General features: G+C 40.0%; 1 protein-coding gene and 1 pseudogene across 11 annotated transcripts in view; one reads left to right on the plus strand and one right to left on the minus strand.

Annotated features, from left to right (window-relative positions):
• The window catches only part of LOC129197620 (ephrin type-B receptor 5), an 81,508-nt gene extending 64,776 nt beyond the window's left edge, over positions 1–16,732 (plus strand). For 10 of the 11 annotated variants that reach the window (XM_054806296.1, XM_054806274.1, XM_054806245.1 and 7 more), the window contains 11 exons: positions 2,095–2,219; positions 3,339–3,501; positions 4,457–4,571; positions 7,369–7,424; positions 7,540–7,659; positions 8,072–8,319; positions 9,226–9,441; positions 10,524–10,673; positions 10,819–11,012; positions 12,231–12,386; positions 13,441–16,731. In XM_054806296.1, the coding sequence (XP_054662271.1) occupies positions 2,095–2,219; positions 3,339–3,501; positions 4,457–4,571; positions 7,369–7,424; positions 7,540–7,659; positions 8,072–8,319; positions 9,226–9,441; positions 10,524–10,673; positions 10,819–11,012; positions 12,231–12,386; positions 13,441–13,549 (1,652 nt within the window). In that variant the 3' untranslated portion in view covers positions 13,550–16,731. Of the gene's footprint in view, positions 1–2,094; positions 2,220–3,338; positions 3,502–4,456; positions 4,572–7,368; positions 7,425–7,539; positions 7,660–8,071; positions 8,320–9,225; positions 9,442–10,523; positions 10,674–10,818; positions 11,013–12,230; positions 12,387–13,440 lie in introns of all 11 variants that reach the window. The other variant, XM_054806324.1, reaches the window with a different exon arrangement.
• Positions 16,733–18,143: 1,411 nt separating this feature from the next.
• LOC129197789 (transient receptor potential cation channel subfamily V member 6-like) overlaps positions 18,144–22,071 on the minus strand; it is a 33,403-nt pseudogene continuing 29,475 nt past the window's right edge.

The following is a 22,071-nucleotide window of genomic DNA, read 5'->3' on the forward strand; positions in this document are numbered from 1 at the left end:
ATTTTATTGTTTATACTCTTACATTTTTGTTTCATTTGCATTTTTAACTGGTTCCCACTTGCCTGAGCTGTTTGGAGCCCATTTGAATTGTGTCTTTCAGAATAATTGTATCTTGTTTTTAAAAACAGCCCTTTTATCTTTTTCACAATTATGAGGGAAGAAAATGCTATTCTGCAGTTTTTGATCATTTGCCAAATGTCTCTGCTTCATTCCTCACATTAAGGAAGTTTATGTATATTGTGTAAAACCAGTGGAGTTAGGTGGCAGCTTTTCATTGGCATTCTTTTTCTGGAAAATTTAAATATTGCTGAAAATGTTACTGCCATTAGGAAAATGAGGGTTCCCTAGCTACCTACCTGGAGGTTGCTTGGCAACATGACATTTTGCTTACAGAGAGAAAGCAAAACTTGAGAAGAACTTTGTGGACAGATGGCTGGCAGGCTGAAAGATCCTCTTCCAATTACCCTGAGGTTTTTGCTTAGAAATCTCTCCCTAAGAAGAAACTCATATTCTTTTAGCTTTTGCACAAACCTGAAGAGTGTGTGTACATATAAATTCATGTATGTTTTTTGTAGAAGTGGATTTTCATTCTCCAGAAAGCTTCACATGCAAGTGGCTTTAACAACCATTCATCTCCCTTCCTGATCTGAGGACATTTTTTAGAACTAACCACTTCAAGAAAGGGCTTGCTATTAAATAGGTGTTCTGTACTTCTGTTGTCTTCAGAACATATGAATGGTGCCTCTAGGATGACAAAAAAATGAAAAGCCAAACTACCCCAAATAGTAACTTGGCTTGTTTCTCATTGTAATCTAATTTTAGCTCAGTGAACAGTGTTTGAAATCATTAATCATATTATCTTCAAGATATTTTGTTTCCTTCCTACTGATTTAATGGGGTTTGAGTTAGTGAGAAGTAATGGCAATTACTCAGTCTTGAACTGAACTTCAGACTTTTAGAAATCAAAAGATTTCTAAAATTGGTAGACACAAGTTCTTGTTTGTTTTCTGGTTTAGATTCATGTTTCCAAAGCCCTCTTTCATGTTTTATGTCCAGGTCCTTGCTTTGTACATAAAGGGAAGTTGGCATTTTCCCATAGTAATTAATATCTGACACGGACTATAAGCACTTAATATTATAATGGAATCAAGAGAGCTAACAGCTCCATCTCGATAGTACATAAGGCTGTCCTGTTCACCAAAACTTAGCAAGCTGATTAAGAACAGACAGAAAAACTATACGTGAGGCTTCCACACTTAACAGTTACCTTTAGATGGTGGTTCCATGCAGTAGTGCTAGTTAGAAGCCCATTCAGGCTGGACCTCTGTGGTTCAGTGACTGACAGAGGGACAGAGACTCAAATACAGTGGTAGTTTTGACATCTGGGCAGAGTCCTGACAGGGATTGGCCTGAGATCCAGGAGCTAATCTGAACACAAGGCTGCATGTCAGGCTATGAAAATGAGATGCTCTCTTTCTCTCTGATCTGCAGCTGAACTGGGACCACTGTACTGGGGAATGCTTCAAAGTCTGATCCTTAACGCATCGGTGTTCTCATCTGCCTCTGTCTTCTGCTTTGCAACCGTGACCTGGTAGTGAAAGGCCTTCATTACTCTTATAGCCCTTGCTTGTTTTTTCCCCAGAAAATGAATTATAATCTGGGGGAGAAGCAGAAGAGAGGTAGTGTGCTTTGCTTTAGCTCTGACCACTATCACATTGTTTGTCCAAGTGTGATCCTAGAACAAGGCAGTGGCACTGAACACCTTGTCATCTTGCATGTAAAAATTGCAAATTTGAAGATCAGAATAATGTTCCAGCTACAATATAGATAATTTCATAATTCCTGTGTATGATCAGTTGGATGTGGATTTCCTAATTTTCTTTCTGTCCAAGTTTTCAGTGACTGTATCTCCCAGTAGAGTAGAATTATGCCTGGATTTCTTCTGGTTATTTTATAAAAAGTACTTCATAATGCAAATTAAGGGAAATTAAAGGAAGAGTTGACCTAACTTAATAACTCATAATAATGAATATTCAACTATAGTTCATTGTTAGGCTTATCCCTTGGCAATCTCTCCTTCCTCTTTTATTCCAGTCCCCTCTGCCGTCCCTATGATGCATCAGGTGAGTCGTACTACCAGTAGCATCACACTATCATGGCCTCAGCCAGACCAGCCCAATGGAATCATCCTGGATTATCAGCTACGCTACTTTGACAAGGTGAGCAGAAAGTGATGCAGTGCCGATTGTTGTATAGCTGTTATGCAAAAGAGAACAGGGAAATCTTCTGTCTGGAAGGTGCACCCCTGGATGAGGATGGATAAGGTGGAGGAAAATGCTTCTATTATGAGGGAAGAATAAGCTGTAGCAAAACCAGAAGTTCATAGTATACACTTCATCTAACATCAGTCCATCTGCATTTCCCAACTTGGAACTATCTAGAGACAATGCAAATAAGAAAAGACACTTGTAACTAAGCTAAAAAGCTGTTGCTAATTTGATAAGTTTAGCACCAGCTGACACACATAACAGTGGAAGGAGCCGAAGTTTCCAAATGTGTATATTGGAATTGGACTCACTGCAACATTCTGTCATGTGTTTGTTGAGGGAAGTCCTGTGTCTCCGTTTATGCCTGGACAGATATCTCAGAAATTTTGGGAGGAGGAATGCAGTCTTTCATTCACAAAGTGACGGATGTCAGTTAGCTGTTCGTGTGCTGGAATTACAGGGTGGCAAATATAAAGTGTTCTTCATTGATGTCTTTCATGACTCCTAATCCAACTGTTTTGAGGGGAAGAAGTACGTAGGGCTGTTCAGAGAAGCTCCCATTCCATATTCTTGATCTTTCACATAAATATTTTTGCAGCATTGTGCAGGGCTACTGTTTTTCTAGCAGTAAAGGGGCCTGCTATTTGTTATACCATGTCTAGCAGATTCCTGGGTACAGCATTACATATGTTCTTGCGCTAGATTCTCCTAGGAGAAGACATGAATTTGGAGCTTGTAGAAAACAAAATTTCAGGACATGCTAGGACTTTTTTTATGGATGTGCTTAGCAAGGAACCACAGATAGTTTGTCTCTCACTTTTGCTTAGGTCAGGACTGAGGGTCTTTGGCAGAGCTTTGTGGAAAGCCCAGGTCTAATGGAATGAAAAGCAGCAGTGAGAAACAGCGAGTTGTGGGTGAGGAAGTCGGGTCTGGAATAGCAGTTGTGATTGGAAGGCTCTGTAATAGATTCAATGAATATTGTGCCAACGTGGAAACTAGCATTCCTTGATGAGGAGAGCCAGCGGTGTGGGCAGAAGTCTCTCATTCCTTTTTGGTCACTGACATTCACAGGCAGAAGATGAGGATAATTCATTCACCTTAACTAGCGAAACCAACATGGCCACCATATCAAATCTTATTCCAGGCAAGATCTATGCCTTCCAAGTACGAGCTAGGACAGCAGTGGGCTATGGCCCATACAGTGGAAAGATGTATTTCCAGACTTTAATGGGAGGTAAGTGCTACCGTTTTGTACTTGGATCTGCACATGACCATCTTTCACTTGTGTGTGTCCCTGAGTGTATTAGCTTATCCTCTGAAGGATACTACTACCAGACGCACCTACTCAACTTGTATTTCTGTATAATTTACATATGCAGGTTTATTCACTCAAAGAAGCTTCATGCTGTCAGAGCGTATTGTTTACGCTACCACCATATTCCTCAATCTTGTTCCTTGTTGCCTCTGTGCCTCTGACCAGCTGGAGCACAGTGTGTCAGTAGAACTCTCTTTAGGAGGGTCTTACAGTACATAACATGATACACTGCTGTAGTCTGGTCTCCTGCTGTCACAGGACATCTTACAGCTGAATGCTCTGTGAAAGTCTTAAAGACAGGTGGTACACAGGACATATGCCTAGAAGCTTGCCTTCCAGCAGTATCACCATCCATTCATGCAAAGAGCAACATATTACCTTGTGATACTATTTGCTCTGGATCAATGGTACTCGTGTATGTCATCTACAAGCTAAATTAATAGGGAACAATGGGATCAAAGCCCATGTGTAGAGCTAGCCTATACTTAGGTGGCTAGTCAGTTGTCAGTGGACCAGGGGAAGGAAAAGTGGAGTCAGAGGGAGCACTGGCTTTTCCAAAGTAGGAAGGCAGGCACTGGAGAAGCACAGTGACTGAAGGGTTAAAGGGTGTGTTGGGTTTGCGTGGCAAGGTTTTGGTAGTGGGGGGGCTACAGGGGTGGCTTCTGTGAGAAGCTGCTACACCTGGCCTCCAGCCAGGGTCAACCCACCACAAAGGGTTAACAAAGTCAAGCATTTGTTGAACTGTCAGAACTAGCCTGGGAAGCAAAGGAGTGGTAGGGATGGAATTATGGGTAAGAACTAGTTGAGAAGGGAAACTCTAATGGTTCCTGTCCTCTGCATTTGTGTGTGTGTATGCATGTGTCTTCCTTGCTAGGGGAGCGCTCGGAGATGGTGCAGGACCGACTGCCGCTTATCGTGGGCTCAGCACTCGGTGGTCTAGCCTTCTTGGTAATTGCTGCCATTGCCATCCTTGCCATCATCTTCAAGAGGTGAATTCCTTGACCTGCTCATGTGCACTGCAGACAGTGGAAGTTTCTTATCCCTGCTACATAACCCCATCCCAAGGGAAACAGCCTGATCGACATTTATCCAGATGTTCTTGAGATGCCATTTTCTAATTAAGGAAAGATCCTGCCCCATTACTCCTATCTGAGGAGCCTCTCCTTTGGTAAACCATTCATGTACTTAGCTGATATTTGCTTAGTTAGCAATATGAACACAGGGGAAGTATTTTCAAGCTGGTGTTGAAAAGGTATTTAAATTAAATCACTATAAAGAAGAGACTGTAAATTGCATTTTAGGCAAGCAAGTGGAGAATGAAACAATGTAGTGAAGAAGGACTGGTGGAATAAGTATTTAGATCCACTTATTTAGAAGGTGCTAAATATCCTTTAACCAAGGACCAAGAGACCTTGGTTAAAGAGCTCATTTGCTGAAGAATAACCTCTATACAACCCCAGTGGTTCCGTGGAACACTAACTCATAACATACAGGTTAAAGAAAGCAAATACCTCTTTCCATTTGGGAAAGAAAAGAGGACAGATAAGTCAATGTAGAGATATACACTTAGGGCAAAAAAGGAGGACAGAAATTTTAAAGAGAAAGAGAGAAAAGCAAGGTTCACTAATTTTGTAGAGGTACAAAAGTAAACAATGGGGGTTTTGTTATTTGAAGAAAAGAAACAGTCATTACCTGCTACTTGAATTTACTGCGGTTTGAACTTAATCCCCTACTGTCATTAATGGATTTCTGTAACTTTGCTCTACTCTGCCCCTGCACAAGAGGGACTTTTTAGCTTTTTCTGCTGACCTAAAAAAAATGTATAAACTACTTAACTTTAGAAAGTGACATCTAGTTTTAGTTATATCGTTTTTTGTCTCTTCCTTTTTCTACATTTGTTTTCTCCTTCTGTGTATATTCTTTTCTAATATTTTTCTTTTTGGAAAGAAAAGAATTATCAAATATTGTTATATTTTCATTGTTGCCTCCTTTTGTAGCCTTGAACTGTTAAAAATACAATTTCTTGTTGCAGCTCGAAATGTGATATTATGTGCACAACTCAATAAAGCATATATTTTTCTAAAAGAAATAAACCAAACCCAGAATAAATTAATGTTACCAAAACTGTGTTGGGGAATGACATGAATGGGTTTCTGTAAATGTATCTACATAAAAGGAAATATCATAAAAAATAGATCCATTTATACTTGACGGATCATGTGCAATTAAAAGACAGTTGTTCAGAAAAAGTGGAGATAGCAAATGTCTATTTTAAAATTGTCCTCGATAAGAAAAGTAAGTTTGAAGGTGTAGGAAATAAGGAACACCGCATTAAATGAGTAGTTCTTTAAAAGGCTGAATATATGTAGAGTCAAATGCTATAATTTTAACTTGTTTTATAAATTGTTGGTACACATTTTCCAGGCAATATACAATGTAAAACACCTATTTTAGCTAATTGGAGGTTTTTTAATGATCGAAAACAATTCGTATGTCAGATAACCTATAAAAAAAATTAATGTAGACCTGACTTTCAGATGAAACAGCAGAGTTAGAGCTCTTAGGTATAGGCCCCTAGTAAAGCCAATTTCTTTCCACAACAGAACAGATTATGAAGGTAGAACTATCTGTGGTTTTGCAATCTGTGGAGAATTTAAAGAGATAAACCTGACAAAGAAGACTAATACACAGAGTTACCTGTTAGAATGACAAAATTAGTTATGTTAGTAAAGAAAAGTAACAATGTTTCGTGATGCTCTGTCTTCAGATGCTAATTGAATCAGCAGCTAGAAGTTCTTGTGGTGAAACAGCAAAGCATATGAGTTGACTCAAATCCATGCATACAGCAGGGATACTTCAGGGTACCACAGGGTTTGTGGTACAGTCTGGTCTGTTTAATACGATTTAGAAAAGATTGTAAACTAGCATGAATTGTGTATTTTTGGAAAAAGAAAAAAAAAAAGAACAGTTGGGAACAAAGGAAGTGACTTGAAAATGGAAAATATGTTTAGAGCAAACCAAGAATAGGATTAAACTTAGAAAACAACTAGATCATGTGGGGAAAAAAATTGCTTGAATCACACACATTTAAGAGGTGAATGAAATCTGAGAAACATCTGTGCTGAGAAGGATCTATGCTTACTGGAAATTAGATGCATGTATGCCATAAATATTGCAATAATAAAGGCCATGCCTGTTTTGATCTGCACATGCAAAAATCACATCATGGAAAAAATTTCTGTCCATCTGGCTCTCTGCGTTTGGTTTTGGGTACCATACTTATCAAAAGAATAGTCAAAGTAAATGCTATTAAGAGACCAGGAGGAAAAATAAAGAAGAATTAATCTTTGGGGGGGATTTATACAAATTAAGCATTAGAGTAAATGGCTTTTTAAATGTTTTTGAAGAACTTGAAAGGCATTACAGAAAATACCTTAGATTAATATTGAAGAATTTGTCATAATTAAATGAAATTAAAATTTAAATTTAGCCTGGATAGCAAGAAAACTTCCAAGACAGTAATGTTAAACTGTAATATTTTTTTCCAGGATAGTGCTGGAGGCCCTATCATTTGTCATATCTAAAGTGGGGATGCAAACACTGGTGTAAAAAACTACCACATAGAAAACAAGCATGCACTGGTTACCAAGAGATGGGCAGGATCTTAACACCCATCTTCTATCCCTAAATTCAAGGATTCTCTGAGTCTTGCATTGAGAAGCCTACCCCAACATCCTGTGAGAGACTTGTGCATGTTTTGACTTTCCTTTCCTTTATGTCCTGCAGTAAAAGGCGACAGACCCCATACACAGATCGCCTGCAGCAGTATATCAGTGCACGAGGTAAGTGTTGTTGAGCAACAGATGGCAAGGGCCTATCTCTTTTCAGGACTCGTTAACACCCATGTCTCTCAGGGTTTGATTCTGGTGACATTTTGGGCTGTCTCCTCCACTGCAGGACTTGGAGTGAAGTATTACATTGATCCTTCAACCTATGAAGATCCCAATGAAGCTATTCGAGAATTTGCCAAGGAGATTGATGTGTCCTTCATCAAGATTGAGGAGGTCATTGGATCAGGTAGTATGAGAATCTGCAGACTTTGAAGTGCTGCCTTGTTCACCTTGAGACTTGGCACACTATTGGCCTGAAATGGACCCAACCATGGTACATCAAGTGTCTCACTCAGGATAGCTGACCTTCACTTTTACCAAAATTCATCTTAACCTACTTACCTTTAGATGCTGGCTCCAAACCAAGTTTAAAACACCCTTTGAAGACTCACAGCTCCTCCTTTGACCCCTGAAGATGTAGTCTCCAACCTGACTGAATTCAGAGCCTTCATTGAGAACTTTACCTTAATCCAAACAGTCCTAGTAACGCTATTTCCAAGCAGCGCCTGGAGTCCTCCACAGTAGAATGTGTTAGTACACCTGACTAAAATCTTTGCTGTGTTTCCTTACTTGAGGTGTGTTTCTTCCCTCCCTAACAGGAGAATTTGGAGAGGTGTGCTTTGGGCGCCTAAAACACCCAGGGAAGCGTGAATACACAGTAGCTATTAAGACTCTGAAGTCAGGTTACACAGATGTACAGCGGCGGGAGTTCCTGAGTGAGGCCAGCATCATGGGGCAATTTGAACATCCCAATGTCATCCATCTGGAGGGTGTGGTCACCAAGAGCCGACCAGTCATGATTGTCACAGAGTTCATGGAGAATGGATCACTGGATTCGTTCCTCAGGGTACCACAACCAGAGTCTCCCACAACCGTTACCTCTTCATCTTGCTGTGTGCTAGTCTCAGATCTGATAATTTTGCCTGTCCTTCCTCTTCACTCCTGTCTCTATAAGTCCTCAGTTGCCCTCTTCAGGAGCAATAGAAATAATAGCAAAATACCAGAGTAAGTGGTTTGGGGCCAACATGATGAAAGTATTCCAAAAGCTCACCCATCATATAAAATTTCTTCATTATTTTAGACTTCTCCAGCTCAAATAATTAATGGTAAACAGTAATAAAGTGTTTATCTTTGTACACAGCCTTCCAGTTCCTTATGTGCATGCTCCAAAGTTTACCTTTCTAATCTTTTTTAGACTATTCCACTGAATGTTTTCAAGTTTCAAGATTGTAATGTAGTTATTTTTGGACTCAGTTTTTTCTAGTAATGAAACATAAATACAGATCTTTTTGTAGAATAGATGCCTCACTTGGTTTTTTTTTACTGATTCATATGCTAATTCAACCACAAATGCTTTGGCAGGTACATTTTGAAGAGCACATGAACCCATTGTGTAGAATTACATAGAACCCATTGTAAAGATCTTAAAACAGTAAGATCAGATTACTCTGCTGTCATTCATTTAGCCATCTTAGTAGTTAATGAGCATAGGATGCTAAAGGAAGATATGGTCACAAGAAGAGATTTGTCTTCAGAAAAAGATCACCAGTGTCTGAGTTCATTTGAGATTCATTGCCTTAAGGCCACCCTCCTTTGTTATTTACTGTCCCTGAACCTTCAGGTTTTGGCTGAAGTTGAGATGTATGTTCTCTAACTTCATAAATCCACCTTGTTACCTTGCTCTTTGTTAGTCTTCCCTGTTGGCTTCATGTTCTGTGGTCGTAAAAGCCTATGTTTGCCTCCTTACTTGCAGCAGAAGGAGGGACAGTTCAGTGTGTTACAGCTGGTGGGAATGCTACGGGGGATTGCAGCTGGCATGCGCTACCTTTCAGACATGAACTATGTGCATCGTGACCTGGCAGCACGTAACATCTTAGTCAACAGTAACCTTGTGTGCAAGGTGTCAGACTTTGGTTTGTCCCGCTTTCTGGAGGATGATGCTTCAAATCCCACCTATACTGGAGCTCTGGTGAGTTATTACTATGCAGTGAATTACTGCTATGATGAGTTACTGCAGTGCTGCCAGCTATAATTTTTTCTGTGTTCCTCCTTGATTTGGTGTACCCTTTTTAGTCCATCTTGAGACCAGAGAGACCAGTGGGGTAGAGCCTTCTACCTTGTGGACTATTTGTTCCAAACCAGTAAAAAATAAAAATAACAGAATATCTGATTCACTCTGCCATGTGAAATGGAGTCTTAGTGCCCTTCTTTGTGGAATGATGAATAGGACAAACATCATAACCTGATGTAGGTGTTATCTTTCCTCTTTCATTAGCTTCTTACAGGAAAAATAAAGGACGGAAGGAGAGACTGAAGTCCTATACACCACCCTTTGAGGAAAGAGTTAGTTTTTTTCCTACAGAAAAGATAACTGGCATGAGTATATTTGTGGGCTTACAACCAACCATCAAATGAACTTACTGCCTGTGAAGTTCTGATACCTGTTATACATACCACAAAAGGGGTGGGAGTGTAACAGGCAGGTAGAAACTACCATTTGGTATGCAGGGGATGAAGAAGAATTCAGTCACTGAAAAGTGAAAGAAGTTTTAGATGTATGTGTTTTGAAGACCTAGCACCTGAATGATATTTCATCTGGCAGGTCATACCTGCAGTCAGAGAGGTCAAGATGGAAAGAGGAAGGAGTTATTGCTAGGCACTCAGTGTATCTGCCCTTGGTGTTGCATGTTGGGATTGTTTAAATGGCTTTAGATTTCTAAATGGCTGTGACTTCCAGTAGGATTTTACTACCTGCCACTTCTCAAATGCTGCAAAGAAGAGCTATAAAAGTTAAAATCTATTACATTATGGGATTTGTAAGAGCAAGGAAGAATGATTTTGGTTCTTCATCTATATTTGTCAATAGAACAAGGTGGAAATTTTTAACATAGTTTGAATTTAAAACAACAATCTCTACAAGACAGCATCAACTGGACTGGCACCCTATGCTTAGAGTGTCATGCTACTGGCATCTGATCTGTTCAGTGATGTCACTTCCACAAATAGTCCTTATCTCACTAACATTCTGGGTGCTCTCTGACTGCTTTCTAGGGCTGCAAAATCCCCATCCGTTGGACTGCCCCTGAAGCTGTCCAGTATCGCAAGTTCACCTCCTCCAGTGATGTCTGGAGCTATGGAATTGTCATGTGGGAGGTGATGTCCTATGGTGAGAGGCCTTACTGGGACATGTCCAATCAGGATGTAAGTTTTAGAAGTGGTGAAAATGTACATCTGCCTCTCTCTCCTGTATCAATTCAAGTAGAAGTCATACACCACCAAGTGATTGAAGCTTGTTTGTCTTTTATTTTCCCAGCCGTGATAAAGCTTTGTTATTCTTTTCCTGCAGGTAATTAATGCCATTGACCAGGACTATCGCCTGCCACCACCCCCAGACTGCCCAACTGTTTTGCACCTACTGATGCTTGACTGCTGGCAGAAGGAGAGGGTCCAGAGACCCAAATTTGAACAAATAGTCAGTGCCCTAGATAAAATGATCCGCAAGCCATCTGCCCTCAAAGCCACTGGCATTGGAAGCAGCAGGTGAGATGAGGATTTAGTGCAAAATAATAGGGCTTGTCTCTCTGTAGGTGTGATGAGGAAAAGAAAGCAGCAAATCAGGCTATATAGTATTTTTTCCAACCCTCTCCTCTGAGACTGTGAACAAATAGAAAGGGGGAAAATGAGGGAGAGGGTTGGAAGAACTGTATATCCTAATTCACTTAATGGGTGATGAGGAATTGTGAGTGCTGAATGTAAGGGGAGATAAATAGCTTGATGAGGTGCTCTGAGGATGAACATGAGTGAGGGATGTTAGGAAATGGAGGGACACATCTGGGTACAGCTGCACAAGAAGAGGTGATGAAGGAAGAGAAGACCTTAGCTTATGGAGGGAAGGAGATCTGTAGCTAAGACTAATTACAACTGCAGTTTGCATTCCATATTTTCCCAACTGCATTTTGCAGCCTGATGGAACCAGAGGCAGGAGGTCAACAAAGGAGAAGTCTTGGTGGAGGGAAATGGTGCCAAGATTAGATGTCTGCTGGGCTGATGATGAAATTACATCTTGCTGGCCTGGAGGGTTTTTTCCCGTGGTTATAAACCTAGTCTCAGTGGAGTGTACTCCACAGCTGGGGGAGGGGAAAAGTGCCTAGTCATGCCCAGTTTACTAAAAACAGCACATAAAGAGAGTTATAGCTTTGAGACAGATTCAGATGATGGGGAGAAGAGCAAATGCCATGTATAAACAGTCATTTCTTTGGCCTTTTACTGCTATGCTTTTATATGATGGGTGTTGGAGCTGAAACAACGCACTCATTGTCTCATAGGTTACTTTCTGATTCAAGGGGTGCATCTAGGAGAGGGAGAGCTAGTCATAAAGGCAAAAATGTTAAGGTATCATCTCTGCCTCAGAAACCTCCTCACTGCAACTCTTTGCCCAGCTAATAGGTGTAGACCCAGAAAGTGTGGAAAGATCTGGGACAACAAGAAGAGAATGTGCTTGAAAGAGTGTAAAATGGGAAGGAAGGATCAATTTCTTGGGTTGGGTTAATTGTTTTCAGGCAGAAAAGTGAACATAGGTAGTCTAGAAACAGGGCATCAAGGTGGGACTTTAGGAATCAGAGCATGAGGAATGAATATTGTTTTTCTCCATTCTTTGTTCTTCAGAGGTTGTATTCTCTCCCTTTCATCACTCTTACCTTACTAGTGTGGCCAGCTGATATTGATAACTTGGGTTTTTAGAACCTGCCTCTTTTGCAGACCATCTCAGCCTCTCCTGAGCAACTGTCCTCCAGATTTCCCTTCACTCAGCAATGCCCATGAGTGGTTGGATGCTATCAAGATGGGCCATTACAAGGAGAATTTTGACCAGGCTGGTCTGATTACATTTGATGTCATATCACGCATGACTCTGGAGTAAGTAGAGGCACAGACGATGCCAGACACTGAGTTTTCTGTGCAGAAAGTGAAAGCAGTCTCAGAAATATTTAATAAGGGCTATATGGAGAATACATACACATGAAAAAGGAGAGGGAAGCCAGAGCAAACTACTGTTTCTTACATCTTATTAGGGCCTCTGGACACCCTCCATACCACTGTGCATTTGTAATCTGTTTCTATAAGCACTAATACTGATCCCATGTATACTACAAAACATATTGTCAGCGTTGCAGAGACTGTTACATCAGAATGTTCGTGACAGCTGCCACAGGTAATAACCACTTTTAAGGGGAAGTGTAGAACCATCCATGCCATATATTGGGTTGAAGTGTTATGTAGAAGCCAGGAGCCAGGAAAAGGAGCATTCTTAGAATCACGGAATGGTTTGGGTTGGAAGGGACCTTTAAAGATCATCTAGTTCCAACCCCCCCTGCCATGGGCAGGGACACCCTCCACTAGACCAGGTTGCTCAAAACCCCGTCCAGCTTGACTGAACACTTCCAATGATGGGGCATCCACAACTTCTCTGGGCAACCTGCTCCAGTGTCTCACCACCTTCATCATAACAAATTTCTTCCTTATATCAAATCTAAATCTACTCTCTTTCAGTTTAAAACTGTTACGCCTTGTCCTGTCACTACAGGTCCTGGTAAAAACTCTTTCTCCATCTTTCTTGTAAGTCCCCTTTATATATTTAAAAGCTGCAAGAAGGTCTCTCCAGAGCCTTCTCTTCTCCAGGCTGAACAACCCCAATTCTCTCAGCCTTTCTTTATAGGAGAGGTGTTCCAGCCCTTTGATCATTTTCATGGCCCATTTCCGCTGCTTCTTTTTGTATCATAACCTACCAAGTTCTGCCAATACTGCCTCCACCCACACACATTTTCCAAGCAAAAGCAGAAGTCTTGTCAACTGTTTCTCAGAAAAAGATGATATCCATACACATTCATTTGGATCTACAGGGAAATGGACTGGGACGGTTCAGAACAAGAAGCCCATTTTAACACCTTCCACATCCTCTGTTCTCTTGCAGAGATATCCAGCGTATTGGCATCACCCTTGTTGGTCACCAGAAAAAGATTCTAAACAGCATCCAGCTCATGCGAGTCCATTTGAATCAGCATGAACCAGTTGAAGTGTGACATTTACACCATCTTTATTCCACTAGTCTCAAACTCTGGAAAGGTTCTGGGGGAATTCAGAGGGATTTTCACTGTAAGAAAAAAAGATGTCAGTATGCTACTTGAAGACTTAATGCACCCAGAAAGTGCACACTACATGTGCTCTTCCATGAACAAAAACAAAGCCTTTGACATGATTTGAAAGCAGAGCTAAAAAACTGGTGGCATTGAAATGTGGCTGACCATATATTGGGAATGGGTTGGGGGAGGGAAAGTTATAACATGGGATGGAGATGGAATAATAGCTTGGACAGATACAAGCATCTGTTGCCTCTTCTCTGTTGGGAACCCAGCAAAGCTACAAAGACAATAAAAGCAACAAAAAATTACCATTTTTTTCCAAAAGAATCCCATCATGGTGTGAGAGATTATTACTCAGATGGAGATGAGCATCAGTCTATCACTTGATATGCCAGCTTGGTAGGGAACTCAAGTTCTAGTTACTGTACAAATATGTGATAAGCAGTAAGATATCACCTAATAAAGAGGTTGAGAGTAAAGGGCTCAAAATTCTATGCTATTTCATGTGCAGTTCTTGGCTAAATTCCATGATCCAGGAGGGAAACTTACTAATCCATTGTGCTGACACAAGGAAGGGCAAGTCTGTGGTGCTATGCAACTCTGTTTATGGGACTGCAACAGAAGGGAACAATAAGGATTCCTAGAATCTATCCTGCTGGATCTGCAAGTGCAGAGGGAAACATAGCTTCTGGTCCTCACAAGCCCATTCTTGAGAGGAAAGGTGTAAATTGTGATATTCTGAAATCCTGAGCACCCAGAATTTGGGTTTCGTTCTTTTCTGACCCCCTTACAGGCATTGAAGAGCATGACAGAAAAAAATCTGAAGCCTTTTGCTGTTGAAAAGTACTTGCTCTTTTTCTCACTCTAACCAGCTACATGAATGGGCACAGTTGGTTGAATATTGTTTCTGAAGAAAATGCAGACTGGCAGTAGTCAACTCCAGATAGACAATTGGAACAAGGGAGTTGAAAGTCTCTCACAAGTTCTTGTCAAGAATGATCAGGGAAGGGTACTAGTCCCACAAGTCACTTCAGTCCTGAAAAAAGGAATAACAACGTCCTTGGAATCAACTGTGTTGTCTGTTAGAGGTGCAGGAGAATGACCAGAATGACAGAGCTTATGCCTTCCTTCAGACAGACTAGTGCTTGCTTAAGCAATGAATGTATTGCAAAGACTACAAACTCTTCTGCTGAACACCAACTTTTCACTATCTGGAAACAGGAAGAAACTTCACCTTAAGGCAAGCTGTTTTGTAATTATTCCTGATGAGGTTCCCTGCACCTGCCTTTTTGGTGTCTGTTGCTGGACAGTCTCCCAGACAGACAACTGGGTCTGCACCAGTATGTCAGTTAATGTATTGTGCTGCCAAAGAGCATGTCAGTCAAGCAAGTTCCCACCTGTGCTGCTTTGGCAGCCAGTGGAATTCTCAGCCAGGAGCTACATGTCTGTGCACCCCCTCGCCTCACTAAGCCATGGCATGTATATGTCAAAATCAGGCCCTGCTCACCCAGAATATTCAAAGGCAAGCACTTTTAAACTAAAATTTTTGCATTCATGCCTGAAATTATATTGAGGAAAGGCCCAATGACAGCATGACTTACATGGTGATTTCTATGTTTGGCACCCAAGTATCCTCAGTGCATGTGCGGATGATATGGCTTGCAGCTCCCATTTTTTGTTTTAAATTTTAAAATTTAAATTTTAAAATTTAAATTTTAAAATTCAAGGATGTAATCTTAGTGCATGCATTGACAGCACTATATTAGGGCTAGTTGAGGGAGCACAAGCTGCTTAATGCTACTGAAGGAGAGCTGAGTCTGTCTGTTTAATACAAATATGTTTAGCACCTGGGACTATCTAGAAAGAAAGAAACTGCTGTAGCTTCCTTAGTCCCAGACAAGTCACATGTTAAGGTGAATGAAACCTCTGGGTGTGGTGGGAAACAATGAGCAAGCACCAAGGAACTTACCTTTAATAAGCAAAGATAGAGCTGTCCCTACCACTGGATCTTCTTTGGTCAGGAATTCCAGCCAACGAATCTACCTGGGGGCTAGACTAACTGAAGGTAACCAGCTTGAATCCATCCTGCCTTTGGCACACTTTCTCAGCAGTCAACTACACAGCTCTTATGCATACAGGTACAGCTAGGCAATAGATTTGAGTTCAGGACAAAACTGATTCTTTCTCTTCCCTGAAAACAGATGATGCTAGAGGGAGCAACGCAATGAGCTGTTCACACGTATTCCGTGCTAGCAACTATTCATGAGTATTGAGCATCCTAAGGATTGTAAATCACATGTAAATTTGAATCTCTGGATGTCTTCTATGGAAGACCAAACCTCAAGTCCTACTAAAAAGCTAGTCTAATCCTTTGCTTTTCAAACCTATATGGAAAAAATGGCACCTCCCTCAGAATTTACATTTTGTTCTGGCATTCAAGATCATCATGCTCTGTGTATGAAGCTGTTGCACTTCTGTGTTACTGAAAGGGCTGCTCTGAGCTAATGAGAAATGACTGTTTTCTTCTAGAGTTTGCCGGTTTGTAACTCGACCTGTTCAAAGAGGAATTCCTCCCCCTGGTGTTCTGCTACCTGAAACACAGAAGAGAAGGCTTAACTGCCCTCAAAAAGCCTTGTAGCTTATATATTTTATCTGCCTTTTCTGGGTGATGAGAAAACTCTCTTCCTGAAATAGTCTCAGTTAAAACATGCAGATTCATGAAAACATATCAAGATTTCTTTCTAATTTATTCCATGACCTTTGTTCCTTGAATGGAGTAATGTGGTGTTTTAGTCAACTGCAAGTCACAAGTATAAGTACAATGGGTTGACATCTCAGCATCTATGCCTCAACTAGTTAATAGAGGTTAGTCTGTTATTTATGTCTCTTATACAAGACAAAGTGTGCTTTGTTAACAGCAATAATGCTGTTTCGTTCTGAAAACTAATCTCTTAAATTCAGGCCATGCTAATGAAGATTTTTTCTAGTTTACAATGGCACTAGAAATTATACACGCTGCTGGCTAAAACTAGTTTAGTTACATCTAAGCAACCCTCTCTCATTGCATTTTGGTAACTTACATACAAACCTACTACTGTCATGCATTTGGACAGCTGTAACAGATTGATTATTTATAAACAATTCCGTTGCTGAGAACAGACTCTGGTCCTCTTTGAACCATATTCAGTCTGCAAATGAACAGGAGATTAAAAAATAAGAAAATCAGGTTTATTCAGAGAAGTCAGCTAGTTTGACAGATATGAATGGGAAGGCACTATCTGAAATAAGATATTTAAAAATAGATCTATTAGTGTTGCTCTGTTAAAAAGGACAGTAATTATAATGTACCCTAATGTCTCTACTATAAGTTAAGTTGCAAAACTGTTGCTATTTTAACCTGTCATCTCTGCAGACTTATAACAAGAACAAACCAACAACAATAATAACGATCATGATAAACAAATGTGGTTTTCCCCAATGAAGAGGACTACAGTAAAAATAGCAGCAGTCCAACAGCTGGGTTGCCTGCAATTTGTACTGAGAATCAATGTATTTTTTTGACAGGCGAAATATTATTGCAAACTGAAAGATCAGTCTATCAAATCTACCAATTAGGAAACTAAATGTCAGCTTAGGGGTGTACTTAGGATCATGTGAACAGGTGCTTAACTGCATACACATAGGACGTAATGAGGATGTAATATTTATTGTTAGGACTGCTAGACTTTTAGTTCAAATTTAGGATGCTTTTTAGACCTCTCTAGGAAATAGTACTAAGTTATTAAGCTAACACTGAGGCCCTTTGGTTGAGTAGCTTCACGCAAATATATATCACAAAATCAGTGAACCGTTCTTGAGACTTCTCTTATCCAGCCACAGTCAGAATACAGCACAATTGGCAAGCTGAACTGTTAAGTTCAGCTTTCAGTACCACAGACCTAGGTGTGGTCCCTTTTCTTATGACTGTGAGATGATGCCTTCCCTTCAAAAAGGAATTTGCTATGTTTTTTGTGTGAAAGCAATAATATCTGTTCTTAATCTTTGTTTGACAAGGTCAAACAGTGTGAGATAATTTCCAAGCCACCTGGGTATCATCCCAAGACCCTTTGGTAGGACATAGGAATTGTTTAAAGGAGTGCAATTCCAGAGTGGGAGTGAATGGAAAAGAACTGGATGATACTCAGGATTAAACATGAAGAGACATTTTCTAGCAGTGATGGTTTATGGGGCTGTGATTATGCTGAGGAATTTACTTAGGACCCCTATTAGCTATGTTCCTCACTTTGTGATGAACTGTAGATAAAAATTCTCTACTTGGGGTATGGGAGTAGGACCTAATATAATGTAACAGGGTTTTTTTCTTTTTCCTGGTTCTTGTCCAGCCTCAGATTGCAGAACTCCACATCGGATCCCAAGAATCCCATCCTGCATTATGTGGTTTGTTTCACTCAGTCTGACTTCTTAGAACAGGGTAGTCCTTCCTAATAGGTTTACATGTGAATTTACTGTGTTTAGTTGTCTACTCTAACAGAATTTACTTCAGGTACCATCTGTCCCCTAGACCTGGCCACAGATTCCAGAGGGAGGACAGAGGCATCATGGAAGCTTCCTCTCCAGCATGACAGTATTAGAAACATCCTGCAGTAAATATGTAAACAAACAAACAAACGAATATTTGCAGGCATTGAGGGATGCAAAAACAGAGGAAATATAGTATTTCCATAGTTGCCATGAGACCAATGTAGCAAAGATAAAATCCACACTTCTAATCACCTTTGAATTCATGAAACATTTACATGTACTTCTCATCTAGCCCTACCTTTGCTCATAAGAATTCAGTTCTTCACTCTGTAAGAAAATCCAGAACTCTTCTCAACTGAACATGTCTCACTTGTGAATGGGATCCTAACTCTGCCCCTTGCAGGACTGGCAAGCAGTCTGTCCCTTCCAACACACTCTTCATAATTCACAACAGGGAGGTACATAGCTGAACAGTTTTCTCACCTGTGCTCTCCAAAGCTAATCCTGCTCATGGGCCACTCTCCAGTGGGTGCCACCCATCATGGCAATGAGCAGGTTGAGCATAAGGAGCCACAACAGCAAAGGCTGAATAAGTGATGCCATATGTGAAGGGTAGGTCCACTTCATAGTTGGTAGGTCCATCAATGATGGTGAGGAAGAGCTCAAAGGTGCTAAAAGTGCCATGGTCTATTTGTGGAAGTGGCCCAACTCATTGGGATCCTGGGTCAGGAAGATGATGTAAAAAGCTAAGAGAAAAGAGAGGAGGAAAAAGAAGAGGAAAAGGAAAAGAAACCCCAAGACTGTTACCATGGCCTTGGCCAGCATAATCTGATTATCTCCATAAACTACAGCATTAGATTTTAGCCCAAACAACAGGACAAGACAGACACCTATGCAGGTCTATGTCTAAGTTTATTTACTTCTAATTACTTCAGTTACCTCTTCTTATGGTCATCCGTCAGTGCTCCTGAGCTCAGCATCCTGTTATGTACTGATGGGCCAATATTCTGTTCTTACCTTCTGAGTTATCCAAACAGGTTGAACTGAAAGAAGTATAATGACTACATCATGCAGACATTATATTGCAAGACAAACACAATACTTGACTATGCTGTATTTAGTCATACAATGGGAAATTTTAGGGAACACATCAATAACGACAGTAAATCCGTATTGCTTCTGAAAAAGAATTAAAAGAATGTGGTTTCTCTCTTACTACGGGTATTGGAATTTTTCAGAAGTTGGATCAAATTTCAGCAGTCGTCTTCTCTTCCTCTGAATTCATATCCTGAATTTAGATCCTCTGAATAAGCCCTCCCTTTATGGACGCAAGTCTGCACATGAGATCTCCAAATACAGGTTAGACAAAGTACTAGCAATAAGACCAAGTCTTCTCACAAAGAACCATGAGCATATTGCCATGGAAATTAAGGCAGAAGAGGGAACATTGATCATCTAGTCTAATCTCCTTTAGCCTCCAGGACATTGCATTTCACCTTTTGACCCACTGTTGAGTTTAACTTACACTTGACTGTAGAATCTTTGCTAGAAAGGCATCTAATCTTGATTAATTCAGGAATAATGAACCTACCAGATACCTTGGACTGTTTTTCCCCATGGCTACTCAATCTTACCGTTCTGATAATTTTTAATTGCAGTTTTCCTGGCACTTTTTGTACACTACCCAATTAGGATAAAGAGCTGCTTGTAATCTGGTATTTCTGCATTTCCCACCATCATCAGGTGATGTATTCACTTCTTTATACTCTAAAAAATTGAAACATTTAAATGTCTCCCTGTCACACATCTTGTTTGGCCCTCCCATCATTGTTATGGTTCTCTTCTTCATCACATTTATGAACATCCTTTTTAAGATGAGAATATGAAAAACGGACAAAATCAGTCTCACTGATACTATACAAGGACAGGAAACCAGCCTCTCACACTGACTCTGTTCACTGTTTATTCACCCACAGACCACAGTAAGCCTTTCCCAGATGAGTTCTTTGGCTGCTAGGACACTCAGATCTTTCTGACATAAATGGGATTTTTTTAGGAAATCCATTATATGTAGATAGAATGTGCACTCTTTTTTTCCCAGCTGTCAAGGACTAGCCATAGGTGAGAGTTACTCAAAAAATAGATAATTTTATTGGTATTTTACAATGCTATGCAGTCTTTAATCAGTATTATCAATTTATCCTGAAAAATAATAGACTGTACAATGGTCCGTAGGTCAAGTTTGGACCACATAAGGTCCATTTTATCAGAGCTTTGTTATCCAAATCTCAAACACATACTCAAAAGAACCACATGAATTAAGGAAAATATATCAGTGTCTGACACTTCTTCCCTAGACATAGTTTTCCTTTGCTTTTCAAGACCTCCTTGTCAGAAGAATCAGGTATCTAGCTATTCCTGAGTTGTAAGCCCTTCTTAAATTTAGTGAGGACTGAACCTGTAGCTTCAATTTTCTGAAACTCCAGGGGCAGAGGAGTCCCAAATCCTGGGGCATACTGCTAATGCATTTTTTAAATTACAGTTAGGGATTTACAAAGATTAAAAAGTCTAAACAAGGAAAGTGATCCAGAATTTTTGTCTCTGTCACCTAAAAATGTAATGGTCTTATCAAAGGTAGGCCTTACCACCTGCCAAATATTTGTTCATGACTGCTTTTTGTATTCTATCAAATTTTTCCATGTCTGCTTTGGCTTGGTAGGTATATTCAGAGAGCACCTATCAGATCAGGTCCCTTACAAGGTATAGTCATAGCAAAGCTAGACTTAAGATAAATTCTGAGTCACATATGTGTGATCTGATGGGTAAGCATAGCAGCAGTATCCTCAGATCTAAAATAACTCAGTCAACAATAAATAGAGCAGGTGGAGGAACTATGGATCACAGGCTTGGGCATTTAGGTGTTAAAGTCTTTTAGTGGATCTGGATGCTCATGCTGTAAAATTATTCTTTCATTTATTATATAACTCTAATGATACTGTGCTGCTGGGGTTGCACAGGACTGCAGTGTATGAGTTCCATCATAGCAACTCAATGTTTTGTCCACACATTGCTTGCGATCTGTGATCCCATTCACATAAGAACTTACTATGTGAATTATCTAGAGTTTTAATTGAAATAAAATAATAGAAATAAAAAATAACCTGCACCCCTTCCAGTTCTCTTTCCAAATTGATCCATCATAGTCAAGATCCTACAATACTGAACTACACTAAATTTCTTAAGTAATGGTAGCCTTAGTATCACAGACATATCTACCCTGCTTTTTCACTTTTTGACATACCAAGTCAAATTAAGGGTCTATTCTTGGATCTCCTCTGTTTGTTTGATCATCCAATTAGATGACAGCACAGGCAAAAGGAAGTATAGATTTATCCCTAATCCCATGAATCTAAACTGGAGAACTAATTTCATTTTCTTCAGGTTTGTAGTGTACCAGTGAATAACATTCTGAATATTTTTAGCCCTGAGGATGAAAAGTACCATCCAAAAGTTCCAGTGGCAGGACTCTAATATGCTGACAGCAGAATGACTTGATGCTCTAAATCAACTTGTTGAAGTGGCTGTAAGAGGTAGCTATAAAAATAAGACTGTTTCCTGCTCCATCAAATTGTTGTTCTATTTATGCCCTAAATCATAAACATCAATAGCCATATTATAGCAGTATCACAGTCAACATTTATATTTATGCAAATGCAGAACTTTTAAAATATTATTTTTAGAGCATTTTCTCCAATAAAGGGGAAATGGCATGATTTTCCAAAAGTGGCAACTCTTAGTGTTACCTATGGGCAAGAAGTTAAACCATTCCATCAATACCTAGACATGAAAACCAGATCCGATAAACTAATACTCTATTCCAATTTAGTGATTCTCTTTGACATGCTGACCATTGAAAGTGATTGCCTTTAGCTTGTGCCATT

The sequence above is a fragment of the Grus americana genome, chromosome 1, assembly GCF_028858705.1.
Source record: "Grus americana isolate bGruAme1 chromosome 1, bGruAme1.mat, whole genome shotgun sequence".
Classification (NCBI taxonomy): Eukaryota; Metazoa; Chordata; class Aves; order Gruiformes; family Gruidae; genus Grus; species Grus americana.